Here is a 17,507-nt window from a genome sequence, read left to right on the forward strand (position 1 = left end):
GACTGCCGGAGTTGCAGAACACATGTGAATTAAAAAGAGAACATCAGCAGGCGAAATAATTGTTCGAAGTGGCTATTTTGCCGCAGTGTTTGCGGCTAAATAGCCAGTTGGCTATTTTGCCGCACTAAGGTGGGCGGAATAGCTCGTTGGCTATTTTACCGCACACTGCGCTAAAATAGCTGCTCAGCTATTTTGCCGCACTGTGGTCGGCAAAATAGTCAGTTGGCTATTTTGCCACACCATTGTTCCAGCCTGTCTCGCCGCGCACTCTGAGTGCGCTCAGTACGAAAAGTGCCGGAAACTGTCAAACAGCGTTACTTACTGAAAACAGCGTCCAGAGGTTCTCCCGGGGTTTTCCGGTTCTTCTCCGGTAAAGCCGGGTTACCCTCCGGTGATTTCGTTTTCCGGACCGGTGAAGTTGGGTTAGTCACCGTTGACTTGCGTTGCGAAGTCGTCCTCTGGGACCGTCTAGTCGTTCGTTTGGCTGATGTCCGGCTTTAGTTGGGTACTATGCCATCCTGTTGGAGTGACACCAAGTCGCCCCAGTTTCGCGAAGCCGCGGCACTAGTTGGCGCTTGGTGCAACATTCCATCCGCGAAGAAATCAGGTTATTGCAGCACCTATTGGGCGCTCAACACCGGATTGAGGTTTCACTGGGCTCACCAACATTCTCGCTTAAGGGGCAAGTTGACCCAGGGTAGTTAGTTTCTGGTCCTCAGATTTTCTTCGTCGGGTCTGGACCGGTTTGCTATTCCACTCTTGGCCTTACCGTAGCTCAGAGAAAACATCCCCATACAAGACTTTTCTGTGACTTCCATTCTTGTACAGAGGAAGCCGTCGGAAAATGCCCCCAATTATTACTGCCGCCATTTCGACTTCTGCTTCCTCCGTTGCATGTTTCGTTCCGACTAGTGAATTCGTTACCTGGACTACCGGCTGAGACCACAATTACCGCCGTAGTCGGCAGCGGGTCTCGGGAACGGCACAGCCGGGAACGGTTTAGCCGGGAACGGTTTAGCCGGGAACGGTTTAGCCGGGAACGGTTTAGCCGGGAACGGTTTAGCCGGGAACGGTTTAGCCGGGAACGGTTTAGCCGGGAACGGTTTAGCCGGGAACGGTTTAGCCGGGAACGGTTTAGCCGGGAACGGTTTAGCCGGGAACGGTTTAGCCGGGAACGGTTTAGCCGGGAACGGTTTAGCCGGGAACGGGCCTGTAATTTATGCGATTGTTTGCTTTACGGACACAATCACGGATCCAGATCTTCTGAAAAGGAGTTCGTAAAACTGATACGAGGTTCCCGCATTCTCCGTTGTTTGTCTAGTTGTTTGTCCGTTGTTTGTCTGGCCTTTGCCTTGGCCTTTGCATATGCATCGGCCACCGTTTGCATGTATACCAAATCATGCACTGGTGGACTGGCCCTTGGCGATGGTGCAGGCGTGATCTGCTGTACCACTACTTGTAGCGGTGGATGCAGTGACTGTGGCGCTGGGCCTGGCTGATGTCCCTGTTGAGGGTTCACCAACGGTTGCGGCGGGGATCGGATAACTGCGTTGAACGCCATCCACTCATATGCTCCATTGGGCAGCTGGATCAGCACAAGCGCATTCTGGCCCAGGTTTGGCTAAGCTGCAGGTCCGGGTGGCTTCGCCGCCGCTGGCAGTGCGCCGGGTGGGTGGGGCGCATTCTGGCCCGACTGGTTGGGGTTGGTCCGTTTAAGCTGCCGCTGAGATAGGAGGGCCAGTTAGGCTTAGTTGGCCTATGAGTGGCTGTTGCACCGTTGGTGTGCCACTTTGGCCTCCATTTTGTCCCTGTGTTGCTGATGGTCCGAACATCGAGCTCAGTGGATTGGACCTGTTTGGATCCGTGCTGCTTATGGGAGCCTGGGCTGAGACCAGGTGTGGGCTCAGGTGAAAATTCATGTTCGGAAACAGGGATGGGTACATTGGGCTTGACCCGAAGTATCCGGGGCTCGGCGTGTGATTCTGAGACGTCGGCTGGCTCGGGCCAAACAATGGCCCAGTTGGCACAGACGGTTGAGTCTGAGTTGCGGGCATCACCATGGTCGATTGACCCATAGTTGCTGATGTGTTGACCGGGATTGGTGGTGGCGGTATCGTTACTGTCGCCGGTGATGATCCCTGGTTCACCAAACTTAACGACCCTGGTATGGTCGGGCCAGTCGGAGGATGTCCCACTGATGGGTCCCCCACGGCCATGTTCACGTGGTAATTTTGTTGGTAATACATTGGCTGACGGTAGAACCGTTGGTCCTGCCGCAAAGCGTCGTCTGCTTTTTCTTGTTGACGTTGTGTATCCGAGTCCGGAAAGGTGTGGTAGGAGGGCGGTTCTGGACATCTCGGAATGTAAATTCTCGAGATGTGATTTTTTCGCGTCTAAGCAGGCGTTCTCTGTGCTTAGCCTTTCAAGATCCTCGTTGAGTTCAGTGATGCGTTGGGTGGCCACCTGGTAGTCTTTGACCAGGCTGGCGTTATTGGCCTCCAATTTGATGATGCGGTAATGTTGGCCCTGGAACACCTGTTTGGCTTGGGCAAAGGCCTGGTCCAATTGGACAATGTTTTGTTGTCCAATGACGTTGTTTTGCTCAAACTGGATCCGAATCCTTGAATTCGGTCCTGGGCTGGTTCTGGAGGGCAGAGATCTGTGCTTCCTTCTGTTGGACCGTTTGGTCCACCAGCCCTCCCTGTTGGATCGCCTGCAGCAGAGTCTGGTGATTCTAGTACAGCAAGTGATATCCGTTGCGCAGGCGGTTGATCTCGTCCTGCAGGTTGGCCATGTCGTCGGTTAGACCATCATTGTCCGTCTGTAGGCGGTCCGCCTTAGAGTCAGTTTCGTCAATTGTGGCCCGGGCCGCGGCCAGGTCGTTCCTGGCTGTGGCCAGCTCGGTACTCGTTGAAGCGAGACTTAAGTCCCGCCACCGCCACTTCTAGGCGATGAATGTCTTTGTCAAGCTGTCTCGCTCAGCCTTGGGACATGAGGCCAAATTGAGTTTAGTCAACTCGAGTTGGGTCTGGGCCTGTTTAGCCGAGACACGTCTAACCTCTGCTTCCGCTTTGGATGCGAGGGTTTTGTACTTTCTGATCTCCTCTCTCATCAGCTGTTCAGCTGTGAGGGTCCTTTCGGCTGCGGCGACAAGTTGCTTGGTCATGTCCCGCACTCTGATCCTGAGGACTTCGACTTCGTTGATTTCTTCGGGCGGGGTTGCTTGTATCAGGTTCTGTGGGCCAAGGCTGACTGGTTCAAGTCAATCTCGACAAGTCCACTATTGGGTCCGGGTCCGGTTTGGTCCGGCCGGGCACGCCGATGACGTCATTGGTGGGTGATGGCGTTGGATGAGTTGAGCCATCAACTTCGAACATGATTGGCGACTGACTCATGAGCAGTTGGCCCCGGTGATGTGCCTTTGGACCAGGATTTTGGCATTGGTCTTGCGCCTTGTCTCCCCCTTTGGTCATCGTTGGTGCCTCAGGTTGGATCCGGTCCAGACCCGGTAGGGTTGGACTTGTTATCGAATCCTGGGCGACAAGGTTGGCCCGGACTAGATTCTTGGCACCGGGTCCCCGTCCCGTGTCCTGTCCGTTGGTCACCGTTGGTCCCTCAGATTGGGCGTGGCCCGGATCAGGTATAGCCGGTTGGCGCCCCAAAACCCGGGGGACACTATTGGCCTGCGCCGGCATCTCGGCGCCAGGTTGGTTGTCTTGAAGCTGGTTGGCCTCAAGCAGCCCTTCGGACGCCTCCAGGAATGTATCGTCCTGGGTGGCGTTAATAACTTTCCTACTTGTGTCCAGGTCGGCCGGCAGGATTTGGTTGTCCCGCCTGGCTCTGGCCTCGACCTAACTCGTGGAACCGGTCGAGTTTGGTTCGTCCGGGTCAAAACTGGTCCGACTTGCGCCACGAAAACCGTATGGCCCCGTTGGTTCGAGCGTGGCGTAGTAATTCCCGCAAGGTTTGGCGTACTCAATGGTTTGTCGCCTGTCCCTAGGACTGAGCAATCTCCGTTGGAGTTGCTCACGGCCGATGTATGGCATCACCTTGGCCAAGGCACTGTGAGTTTGGCCCATGGTACTGGAACGTAGTAAAATCTTCGGTCTAGGTCTGGACCGGAACTTTTTTTGGGTCTGGACCGGATCTGGATCGCGGGTCGATGCTGGTCAGGTGCGCTAGAGCTCAGGTTTAGCACTTGCTCCCTATGGCCCTATGCTACTTTACCGACCAGTGTGACGACACGTACTTAGTGGTCTTGCGATTAGCTCTACGTCACGAGTTGCGTCGCCACCTTCGTGCGGGCGACACACCATGCCACAAGAGGTGTCTACCGCCTCGAGTGTGCGGCCTCTGAAATTAGCAACACTTATAGTGGTCTTTTTTTTTCCCCAGCGCTTTGGTCGGCTTAATGACGAACACGTTCGACGGACATGATTGCTTGCCCAGACGTTTTGGCCGGGTGCACACGCAAGACGCCGTTCACACGGACTGCCGCTTTTACTGCTTGACCGCAGATCGGTGACCATATGCACGTTTCTTAGCAATGCTCCCTGCATCTGTTTTTCGCGCTCTTTTGGTGCCGCTGTTTACTGTTTGTGTCAGTTTTTGGCAAAGGTCCGGCATTGCGTTCTTTGTCGTTGTTGTCGCCCTGGCTGGTAAATGGCGAATTGTGGTATGAATGAATATAATTGTGATGTACTGTAGCCGCTAGATTTAGTGGCTCCACAGAGTCTGGTATAAGGGAAAATGCAAGCCCAATACACACACATTGCTCCATGCAGAATTGTTTTTGATTTCAAACAATTTTGACTCTGATGCTGACGTTCTACATGTTTTACCGAGTTTTCTTATTTTTAGCAACGTACAATAAGTATTGTAAGAGCATAATGTAATGTCAGAGCTCTGATAGTTTTCAATTTATAAACGTTTGTTGTGGTTTTTGGGGTGCGCCTGGCAGGGGCAGACAACAGTTAGTACAGTGCTAATATCGAAAAGCAAAGTGTGCGCCTCCCGGTTTGAGGAAGGCTCGTGCTCAATGCCCGGCCAGTGGCAGGCAGCGGCCGGATTTAAAAGTGGAGCCACTTCATCTAGCGGCTACAGTACAATTTTCGATCCCCAGTTGCACCAGTGATGAGCTTAAAGGTGATTTCTGGCAATAGCATACACGTGGAAGATGTTTCGGTCCACCGACTTGCTTCACTGCAGTTGCAATTAGGGTTGAAATTCAAACGGCTTTTGGTCGTTTTTGAAATGATTTGAAATGAAACTGATTTGAAATGAAATGATTTGAAATTTGAAATTTAAAAAGGAATTATTTTTTTTAATTTTTATTCGTATATTTCGAAAAATTCTTCCTGGTATAAACAGGGATATTAACTGAATGGTTAACATTTACAGTTTTGTCATTGATTTTATCAACAATTTCACTTTATTGTAAGAACTTTTAAGCAGATTTAATGGTTTTCACCACTGAAAAGTAAATAAATAATACTTTAAAGAAAATTTTTTTCCATTTCAAATCGTTTCAAACGCATTTCACGTGGTTTCATAATTTCAAATTTTCACATTTCAAATCATTTCAAATCAAATTTCAAACGGACCCTCGTTTGAATTTGAAATGATTTGATTTGAAGCTTGAATGTGAAATGATTGAAATTGTGATTTCAACCCTAGTTGCAATAGCGCGGCAAAATAGCTGACGAGCTATTTTAACGCAGTGTGCGGTAAAATAGCCAACAAGCTATTTCGCCAACCGTAGTGCGGCAAAATAGCCAACTGGCTATTCTGACGCAGTGTGCGGTTAAATAGCCTAAGGGCTATTTAGACCCTTATTGTCATACTGCGGCAAAATAGCCATACGAGGAGGGGGTAAATGAGCTCGATGCACCCGAGCAAGGGGTAACAGAGCTCGTTATCTGTGCCCGTGACTGTGCAACCCGGCCAGCCACCCAGAGACGGCAGCCCGTGCTATCACGCAGCACACCTGAAGCAGTCATTGAGCCCGATAGTTTTTTGTCTCCATAGACTTGTATTGCTAAACTGAATCACTTCTGTTTTGCACATTTGGGAACGAAACCAAGCAAATAACATTCCAAAAGAATCAGAAAAAATTCACGAGATTTTTGATACTTAACAAGTTATGATTCATGGTGCAGTCATGGCCATTTGCGTTTCTCGTAGACACAGCATAGAGACTTTGTGTGTGGAACCCAACCGTTGATTCGAATTCTGGCCGTGTTGCACAGTCACGGGCACAGATAACGAGCTCTGTTACCCCTTGCTCGGGTGCATCGAGCTCATTTACCCCTTCCTCGTAGCCATAATTGTTTGAAGTTCCAACGTGAAATTTTCAGCATTAAAAGTCCAGCTGAAGACGGTATTTTATGGATAAATTCAGCATGGAAAATGTTTGCGTAGTTCAACATTATACTCCCAGTCTTTCTTAGTCGTCTTCTCTTGTCGTTTAACCAGAAGGTGTCGGGTGATGAGCGACAGTTTCTCCAGCTGCAGGTCGTCCAGTCCGTCCATACGCCACTTCCTTCCGCGATAAGGCGACGGACGCGGATCGCCCCACTGCACCGCACACAGCGCCTGCAAAACGACATAAAGGCCCCGGATTTTGCATGACATCGGGAAAAATTGCTCCCAAACATTTTTGCCGAAACATACGGCAAACATGTCCCCCTTGTCGGACACCTAGTAATTCAATCCGCCAATAATGGCCCGGATTACGGACACTACTAAATTTTTCACGGAGTTGGGACAAAACCTTTTCTAGTGCGCTGTAGCAAGAGTTCACATACACATACACGGCACTACTAAATTTATTCCGGTAATAATGTCCCTTGTGCCCAAGGCTATTAAATTCATTTAGGCAATAAAATCCCCCATGCCCGGAGCCACAGGATTGATTCCGGCAGAATGTCCCTTTTGCCAGAGACTCTAACTGCGGTCCAGCAATATGGTATCTAAGGGGACTAAATTTTATAATTTGTTTCACCTGGAAAACGCTTTGGTAACGCTGGTGACAGTTTTGGGAGTGTAACACTTTAACTCAAAAATCAGCGTTTTCGGATAGGCCCTTTATGCCACCGTTCGGGGCAAAAGGTTACCATTTTGGTACCGGTTACAGCTGCAGAATAAAAAAAGCCATAGGAAGCTGCTGTCGTGAATATTTACCTGACAGATGTCCTTTTCCAGTATGTCCTGTGTCTTCGAGTTACCGTCCCCGAGTCGCAGCAAAAGCGTCTGCAGCTGCTGCTCATCTGCCATCGGCAGCGCTGCCTCCAACTCATCCCACAACGCACAGTCGAAACCGTCACCATGCGCCAATCGCGCGGTGTCGATATCGACCTCGATCAGACAGTCACGCTCTAAATAATCGCGCAGATAAATGTCGCAGGCCAGTGTTACAGAGTCAGCCCTCAGTCGGCTGTCCGTGGGGATCTCAACAAGGAGGGCGGTTCCGTGAGCCATTCGCAAAAATGGCGATGGAGCGGAATCGAACCGCTGGCTACCGAGTGAGATCCACGTAGCACAGCCACTGTGCCATCGCCGCTGTTGGCGAAGATCAAGATATTTGTGCTTGAGCTTGAGCCAACCAGGTAGGCGGCGGATGGGGCGGCTGTCGTGGGCACAGAGTAGTCTACTCTAATACCAGTGTCATACGGCACTGTTCTAGATGGACGGTATCGCACGGCAAACCACGGCATCGTGCAACGAAGTCCCGCAGCCAGTAATAGTACTTATATCCGAATTCAGTTTTGCGTGACTCATGCAAGCCACATCCGGCAGCGTGCTAAATTCTTGTTAAAAGACGAACACTATGTTCTTCGTCACTCCGCGATCACCGTGCAAGCAAGACTTTGGTCTGAACCAGACCTGGGCAGTTATGAGATTTCGACTCATAGTTAGAGTTAAGAGTTATTCGCAGCTCGCGAGTTACGCTACGAGTTAAGTTAGCCGCAATAACTAGAGTTAACTGGAGTTAACTTCTAATAAAAAAAATCATGATTTTATTAATCCACTTCAAGTAGTCTTTTATGCATGCCGATATCACTTTCACCAGATTTGAGACACAGACCATTGCTAATTTTTTTTTCTTAAAACTGATTTTGAAATTCATGCTTTTTCTTAGGTTTCTTTTTCATGTTTTTCCTGAGGGAGAGAGCGAGAGACGCATTATTCTTGAGGGAGGAAGATAAAATATAAATGAAACATAAGAAAGAAAGAAAGAAAGAATAAGAAAGAAACAAAAGAATGAAACGTAAGAAAATATAAATGAAACATAAGAAAAAATAAGAATGAAACAAAAGAAAGAAACATAAGAAAACATCCTTGTGTTTTTTTTGGTTTTTCTTCTTATTGTTATCTCTCTCCCTCAAGAAAAAATCAAACATAAGAAAAGTCCTTATCTGACAAAATTTCTGCCTCTTTTTAACCACACAAAAATTCCTCCTTCTCAAAATTCCTCCCTCTATTTGACCCTGGCTTTTTACGGCCGAGCGCCGGCAACGCTGAACTTTTTTACTATGATTTCGCTTCACACGGCTACCGAAGTTAGTGTAGCTGTTTGACAGTGTTGACCGCGTTATTAAGCTTCCCTAATGGGCAGGTAGCGAAGACGCACAGACGATCAATTCGCGTGTGATTTTGGTGCGGAACATGATTTGTCCTCGCGTTGGCAAAATTTTGCTCCGCAAAAAATTACGTTCTCTGCACGCTGTTAATTTAGCTCAAATTGAACGATCACACTCACTGTCAGCATGGACTCCCCTAAGCATAATCATCTAGACAAAGCCCTGGGCGGTCATAGTGTACGTCGGCTCGAGAAATTTCGGGTACACACATACTTTTGTAATTATGGCAATTTATGCGATCCACGGTTAAAATACCTTTTTTTCTGATATTTTCTATATTTTTGTTTCATTTTTGCTTTCACCTGAAACCCGCAGAGTTACGTTAAACTCGAGTTGCGCTATATTATTTTTGAGTTGCGCTAGAGTTAAGTTTTCGTCCTGGCGAGTTAAGCTTCAAAGTTAAGTTTCAACTCGTTAAGCTTCAACTCGTTAAATCGAAAAAAACTCGCGTTAAGTTAAATAGTTAAAATTAACTGCCCAGGTCTGGTCTGAACAGTACGCGAAGTTGACTAAGACTTCCAAAGCATTCAAGGTGTGCTTATGACGGGCTGATCAGTACAAGACATAGAACATGGCGAACCGATTCGCAATAACGGCAATATAAACCGCTTTGATGCTGTAAGCCTGTAACGTCGAAATTGCTATTTCTCTCGATATCCAGAATTATAACGGAACCTTCGTTTTGCTAAAACAATTTCTATTTTATCCTTAAATGTTTCATTTCACGAACAGATTTACGATTTGGTCTATCGACTCTATCGCCGAGCCGACCAAACTGGCGATGGAGTCGATTCAGCACTTGGCGGCTGTCTCCTAAACCAATTGTTCTTACGCCAGCCGCGGCCTACTGATCTACTTTTTTTGTGTTTCATACATACGTACGTAACGTATGATCATGAATAAAAAGAGTTAGTCCCTATCAGAGAAACATGAAAACCAACGGACTGAACGGAGATATCGAGATTAACGCTGAACAGAGCGAATGACAAAAATGACTTTGCAGAGCGGTCGGTGTTTTTTTGCAACTGATTTCAAATCCGGCTTGTAAACTAATGTTGTGGCCCGTCTTTCGACGCGCCTTTTACTGATCGCTGAACAGAGACGGTTGCCAATCATCAGTCATTAAAATCATCCGCTGCCGATAAATCTTTTTTTGTCACCTCTGCGACGGAAAACTAATTATGGCCGTTTTCGCAATACTAACGCGTCGACGTGCGATAAAATGGACAACGGTCAGATTGGGTTGCCTCTGCTTTTTGTGGTACTTGTAGTTGTCAATCAACATGCTCGAAGATTGGTCGCTTCCAGCCTTTCTGCTACATATATATTTTGAAGAACCGGCCTTCGGCTACCATGCATGCTGCGTGTTACATGATGACCTGCTGTATTATTCTACTCGTACATCTAGTTGTGACCGGTTGGTTAAAAGGAAAAATTAAAATGATCGGTCTTGGAGAAAACCGAAGTACTGATGTAAGACCAAATAGTTAATGTAGTACTCGAAATGCCTTTAGTCATTTCTCGGCAAATACGAGGGTGTTCTAATTAGTCACATATCTGAAAGTATCACATCAGTACTTTAATTTGAATTTATGCACATAATTCTACAGACCAGCGAGATCTGAAAACCAGTGGTCATAACTGCTTACGGAAAAGACACCTCCAGTTGCAGCAAACATAAAACGCTTTAAGTCGATTTAAAAATTTCCATGATCGCAGGAAAATCGAGTGATGAGCGAGAACAACTTGCACAAAATTACAACATCTATATAGTGGAGATTCTTAAAAATATTGTCACAATACAGTGTCCTTACCACGAGATGGTGAGTTTAACTAAACCGGATTTACAGATCACTGCCAGGACATGGTGCAGAAACAGCTTTGGCATCCTTCGCATCTCAATTTTGACCACGTCCCTAGCACTGAGATGTTCCGGGTCAGAGGACTGTTGTGAATTCCAGTAGACGAATCCACTTTTCGGTAGTTCTTCCTTCAGCTCCAATAAGTTCTAGAGAGAGAGAGAGAGCAACGAACCGAGGAGCGTCATGCATCTACTCCCAAAACCTTGCTTTTAGAGGTTACCATACCAACAAGAAATCTTCCCACTTGACTCTCCCATTTTCGTCCTTGATTTTACGAGCCATCCAGCGCATGGTGCAATCCATTTCCTGCTCTGTCAGCGCCGGCGCACCATCGTCCATCGTTTTGGCAAAATCGACTGAACCGACCGGTTTTCCTTCTACTAAACGTCCCTTGGCGATGCGCACTTTGTAAATAACGTCACTATCATCTTCATTCCGTAGAGATGAACGTAAAATCAGTGTGATGTTACGGAGTATCACAGTCTGGCTGCTGGCACACCGATGCCAGTTCATCCAATTCACTGCACTTTGTATCCTCGTCGGCGTTCAAGTCCAAACAGGAAATAAGCAGAGTGCGGGGCGCATGGAACCCGAACTGCTCCATGAGGCGACTGAGGAACTTGGCTGGGAAACCACATGGACGGTCATGAACTGGAGAGACGTTAAGGATGACGGTGGGAGCCCAGCACTTGCTGGCGCAAACAGCGTTCAGATATTCTTCTTCAGGACGACCCTCTATCTGCTCCGCATCCGAGTTGACCCGGCCAGAGTAATCCAAGCGCAGCTGGTGTTGAATTCGTGCCACTGTTAGGACACCGTTCCAGTCGCTGCACACCTTACGATATCGGCAACGGACCGGAGTATCCAGGCATTCAAATATATCAGCTAAGATATTAGCGGGCAGTACATTAACATACCGGTTTCGTCGGGCTCCTTGCCGTGATTGAGTTTCCGGCGCTTGATCGGACTACCACATCTCCCCGTTAACCCTGTTGTGTTCGGTCATTTCCTGACGAATCCAGAGCGGGGAATGTGTGGGTTCTTTTGAGTTCCTGTTAAATGTGCCAACATTTAAGGATGTTGTCAGCAGTTAAAAAGTGCGATCCTTCATTGCTCGCAATATTTGGTGAATAAACCGCGTCGCGACACCACCAGCAAAAACTGCGGGAGACGATACATACCCGGCGCGATCCCACCGCTACTGTTTGACAATCCTGCTGTGTCACAGCCACGTATAGGTTGTTCGGATCCGATTCGCAGGGACAATTATCACTTTAGCGGACGCGTTGGGTAGAAGAATGCTGGCTAAACCGAAAGTGCCTCGGCCGCCATCGAACTACAGAAGAATGCCTGGGTACCCTTGCAACGGCTGATCAATGCCCAGTCGTATCAGTACCTCCACAACCATCCTTCCTCTGTCTGGAAGAGGAGAAAAAAAACAAAAAACTGAAAAAGTCTTGTTGTAAATACCGTATATCCCTCTATAAAGATCTGTAGACTCAAGACAATCGTGAAACGGTTTACGGGCACTACATAACGAAAGAAAGCAGAGAAGCTCGAACAAACAAATTGATATCCTGTTCGTGTCTTACGGTTTTTCAGTTCTCCATAGAGTTCTGGACGAACACTCTTTTCGCAGAAATACACTCTCTCGTATGAAGCTAACTGCGTAGATCCAGTGTATTTCCCCGTTTGCGCCGCAACCAGGATGTCCTTCTCATCGGCACGATCGAACGTCCCGCGCTGCAAGAAACCGTCATCACCTTGAAAATCTACCAGAAGGCTCCGGCGCCTGCCGTCATCGTCGGAACAGAGACGCTGCTTTGGTTGTGCAGAATCCATCAAATGTTTGCTGAAGCCAACTCTAACTAGACAAACTAAATGGAAAGTATTAAGAAAGTATTAAGAACACGGAAATAAAAATTATGGGGTGTGTTGTTTCCAATTGTGCAGTCCGCACGCAATAACAGGCACCACAGCCCCGCTTGAGTGTCTTCTGTGTTATTGCTGGACGTCACTGGAGGTTTGCACTGCCCGCCACCCAGAAAACCGTTATTGGCTGCCCTTATACGACAGCGACTAGTAATCCCGCAATAAACCACGAACAAAAACAGGTAAAAAGTATGAAGGATCATACGCATACGCTGTAGGTTGGGATAGACAGCATTCCTGGATTTGTGTGGGATTGAGAACAAAATCGTATGATATTTTCCTGTCCGTTGAACATCATTATCAATTACAATCCACGGCTATCACACAATACGCTACCGAGATGATGGCAAAATTTACACCAGGAGGCACTTATAGTTAGGGTTTGTCCTTCGCCTCGAAAGGAACCGACAGCAACGACAGTCACAAACAATCACAAGATTCACAACTAACCGAAAACCGAATTCGTTGCGGTACACGATTTACACCTGATACTCAACCGTGGGCATTCTAACAAAAGGAAAGCAATAAACGAAAGAACGACCTTATTCCAGGCACCATGTCATTTGTAGAAAGTACTAAAAGCCAATCACGCTAAACACAGCCATCATTCCACAACGATATCGTCCTTAAGGGTATGAATCAGGCGTCCCGGAGAGCCCCTGCCAGTAAGTAGTGCTGCAAGTATTTGGATAGTTTCAGCAGCTCCAATCTAGCCAAGTCTTTCGCGGTGGGATGTGCCATCTGGAGGGTGATCTGGGAAGTGCCGATAGCAGCCATTATATCCGCAAAACCCGTCGGCATCTCCAGCAAAGCCTGGCAATTGACCAGTGTATATACCATGATGCATCCGAATACAGTTTCAGAAAATGCGGACGGAAATTTACCTGTTTGACGTCGTCCCATGCAACGCATCCATTCTGATCCCGGTGGCGGTTGCCCATCCCGTCCAGGACAAAACCCACCTGTGTTTCCGTCAGCTCCGGCATACTTTCTACCCAGATCTTCATCCAGTCCATTCCGTTGATCTGTCGGCCTTCATCCAGAAGGCGGTTAGTGCTATGCACTCTCAAGATTTTGCAGCCACCCACCGACTCCACACTCAACACAGGTGCTGGGCCATTCCGTACAATCAGAGTCTGGCACCGCGATAGAACAGCAACAAGCTCCTCGTGAATCTCCAGAACGTTCCAGAGCAGATCGGATACAATTAGAGTGCGGGGCTGACGGTGTCCGAATTTTACCATGATACACAGAAAGTTGACGGCCGAAAACACTGGCTCGTCATTGCCAGCGGAGCCGGTGATAACGATGGTGGGAGCCCAGCACTTGCTGGCGCAGACGGCGTTCAAGTACTCTACTTCAGGATGGCCCATGTTCTCGTCCGCATCCTTGACGCGGGTACCGTAATGCAAACGCAACTGGTTCTGGATACGCGGCAGAGAAAGAACGCCGTTCCAGTAGCTGCACACGCGGCGATAGCGACAACGGACCGGAGTCTCCAAGCATTCAAATATTTCCGCTAAGATGACAGCAGGCAACGTGTTAAGGCTTCTCTCATCAACCGAATCGGGAGCAGATTCCAAATGATCGGGACTGTTTTGGTTGAGACCCTCTGGCACTGCCGTATCTAACGATTTAGGAGTCGTTGGTGACGTATCCTGAAGAAAAACACGTGCTTTACCAGTAGAAGTTTTGGTGAAATCGTGCCAGTATCCAGTATCTTGACGATGGTCCGCGCATTGGTGGCTGCAGTAAACTATCCACATGACACGAAAATTCAGAATAGTTGAACTGAGGATTACCTTCGTAGATCCTGCTGATAATTCGAGGCAATCTTGCGGCGTCAGGGCGACCCATTTCGTCAAATGGGTGCGGATCCGATTCGCGGGGACAATCGCTGTCACAGATAAACTAGGCTGGCCAATGCTGACCACGCCGAAAGTGCCTCGACCACCATCAAACTGCATCTAAAGCTAGATCCAGAATGGATCCAGAGACGGAGACAGAAACGGAATCTATCCCGTGGAAGTGAGCGATACGACCTGGATCGCGAACTATGCGGAAACACAAACGCCGCGCCGTAAATCGCTGACTTTTAATAATATTGAAAGTCTGCACAACAGAAATCAACAAGTGATCGGCACAGCTCGATCGTAAAACGTAGAGCCCGTTCAACAGTGTGCAACACCGTGCAGCACGTGCTATGCCGCGCCCACTATCAAAACGCAAGCCAATCAGAAGAGACACAACACAGACACGTAATCCTAAGGCGTAGGGCCACAGGCGTAGCGCCACTAACGTGAACGCCAGTGATCCCGGTCTCACATGCCTCTGGGGGGATGCCGAGCTCCTGTGAGGCTGGACACACTCCCGAATCCACGAGAAGACGACGGTCGCCAGTGTCTGTGCGTGCTCAAAAGAAAACATCAAATTCTCTTATTCCATTTTATCACATCAATTCCATAAATGCACAATTCCATTTAATACGATGTGAATAAAGAGATCCAATTATAAAAATACTATCATAAAACAGATCAACAGTTATAAGATCAACAAAAGTATTAATCAAATGTAGACTAGGATCCTCCATTTCTGACTCGTAAAGGTCACAGGTCCTGTCCACCGTTTTCCGCACATTGGCCCATTCCGCTCCATTGAGCAATTCTGCGCATCCATAGTGCGACTTCATCACAATCCGCTTGAGAATCAGGTGCGTATCAAGTACGACTTAAGAATACTGCTTCAGTCTTTGGAATAAGGTGCGTATCAATTGTACGACTTCAAATGAGATCCATAAAGGTCATGGAGGGACGTCATGTAGACAAGCGTAGTCCGCTTCCTCCCTGGTAAAGGTCATCCTTTGTTGAGATGATCCGTTGAGATGTGCGACTCATTTTGGGTTAATGGTCCCAAAGGTCATGCGACTTAATTCCATTACGGTGACTCTGTTGGGCATTTGATGATCCCAAAGGTTATCCCTCTTCTGTTCAAACTTCCATTAAAGGTCATGGAGGAACTTAGCCAATTTTCTGCGGCTTTCAAGCACTTCTCTGCTTGCCTCCCTGGTAAAACTGCAATTTGACCTTTCCGTCGCACATCCAACTTCAATATGCCTCGAGCGGCCAGAGTGCCGGCAAAGTTCACCGTAGCATCTCTGATCGGGCCGGCTAGTTACCGCATTGAATTTACCCCATGAAATTTCCACATTTAATCTTTTACTCTTGTTCGCCGCCTGTGGCCCATGTTAATACGAGAAATCCGGCTCGATTACCGTAGTTTTTCTCGTTTCACCTTTAACACTGAATCGCTTAAGAAGAGTGCCGGCACAGTTTACCGTAACAACTCTAATGAGGCCGGCTGGTTGCCGCATTAAGTTAACCTCATCAATATTCCACCTGTTGTCTTTCTCTTTTTCGCCGCTTGTGGCCCCGTTTCGTATTCAAGAGATCCGGCTTGATTACCGTAGTTTCTCTTGTCAATTTATAACACTGAATCGCTTAAGGAGGAGAGCCGGCTAACTGCCGTAACTACTCCCTTGGGGCCGGCTTTATAGACCGAATCAATTTCAACCCCAATAGATATTCCACATGATTTCTTTATCCCTTCGATTCTGTGCTATAAACGCTGAAAACAACAAGTACACGAACGCGGTTTCAGTAATATGTTACGTGACCTTTATACTTTACCATTGCGCCTAGTTAGGCTATACCGTACTGAACTGAGACTTTCGCATTCAATTCTTATTCCGATGACCTTTCGTTACTTTAACGTGATGACCTTTCCCGTGCCATTTTTCAGTTCATTCGTCTCATTCTAACACGGTGACCTTTCACGCTTTTGACGTTTTCACCAGTTCTCCAGCGATAACTAATTAACATTCAACTGTTTCTGATCTGTTCGCCATTATTCGAGTACAAAGTTCTTCCAGTTCTAAGTTCACAGCCTTGTAACTCGAAAGGTCATGTCGTTCCATTTGTTCGACATATATTATCCAATGTCGCATCAGTTATGACCATTCTCCACGCATTTTGTTGTGCTCTGGCAGCATTTTTCATTTCGCTGGTGTACCGCACGTATCCGGTTTCTGCGGGAATGCCGAGTCCGTTGGTTCGGTTTCCTGACTCTGTTTCTCATCGATTGTCTATCTCGCCAATGATCCGGACGAAGACTGAGTCAATTCCGGTTCGTCAGTCTTCTCTTTTGCGGTTAAGTCTCGTGACCTTTTGGATTTCTCGGTCGTCAATGGAATCTTTTGACCTTTCGGTTTCTCCGTCGCTGAAGCCTCTTTCAACAGTGTAAACAACGATTTTTTGAACCACCTGTCGCGCGGAGTCCGCTTCTGCATCTACTGCCGCTCTTTCCATGGGGAGCACGACCTTCTCTTTCAGTCTCGTGACCTTTCGGTTGTTCCGTAGACACGGAACTCTCTTGACCTTTAGATTGCGCTTCCTTCTCCACGGTTCCAGACGTCTGTTGACCTTTAGGCTGTTCGTCTTTTTCTGTGAAAGTCCCGTGACCTTGAGTCGGTCTGTCGCTTGACCTTTCACTTGACACCTTATGGTTTTCTGTGATCCGGCTTCACAACCTCGTCTGATGACCTTTCATTTTTGCTGATCCAGATCTTTCGTGACCTTTTGGCTGTTCCATTTGGATTTCTGCCGGAGTCTCTTACCAATACGATTGACCTTTAATTTCTTCCGCTTTTACTTCGATCGACGTTTGCACTTCATTTTGTACTTCAGTCAGAGTCCGATGACCTTTCGACTGGACGACAATTTCTGAAGATTCCGAACTTCCGTGACCTTTTCGTTGTTCTATTTGAATTTCGGTCGGAGTATCTTGACCTTTCGATAACCTTTTGCTTCTCTCGTATGGTTCAGTCCGAGTCTGATGACCTTTCGACTGGAGGACCTTCCTGTTGACTTTTCATCCATGATGACCTTTCTGGTGTCCGTTTCAATGACCTTTTGACCTTTAACATTTTTGATGACTTTTCGTCAGAGTTTGTTGACCTTTCCACTATCAGCGAAAACGATAACGATTGGCTGATGAACTTCGTATGACCTTTACA

The 17,507-nt window shown here is 47.6% G+C and overlaps 1 protein-coding gene across 1 annotated transcript; it reads right to left on the reverse strand.

Moving 5' to 3' along the window:
- Positions 1–12,819: 12,819 nt before the first annotated feature.
- LOC129601902 (uncharacterized) lies at positions 12,820–17,469 on the reverse strand. Its single transcript, XM_055500834.1, has 3 exons — positions 14,239–17,469; positions 13,321–14,094; positions 12,820–13,249 (listed from the first exon to the last, which is right to left on the reverse strand). The coding sequence occupies exons 1-3, from the start codon at positions 14,401–14,403 to the stop codon at positions 13,076–13,078; spliced, it is 1,113 nt and encodes a 370-aa protein (XP_055356809.1). The 5' UTR covers positions 14,404–17,469; the 3' UTR covers positions 12,820–13,075.
- Positions 17,470–17,507: the final 38 nt, after the last annotated feature.

The sequence above is a fragment of the Paramacrobiotus metropolitanus genome, unplaced genomic scaffold, assembly GCF_019649055.1.
Source record: "Paramacrobiotus metropolitanus isolate TYO unplaced genomic scaffold, Prichtersi_v1.0 Parri_scaffold0000296, whole genome shotgun sequence".
Classification (NCBI taxonomy): domain Eukaryota; kingdom Metazoa; phylum Tardigrada; class Eutardigrada; order Parachela; family Macrobiotidae; genus Paramacrobiotus; species Paramacrobiotus metropolitanus.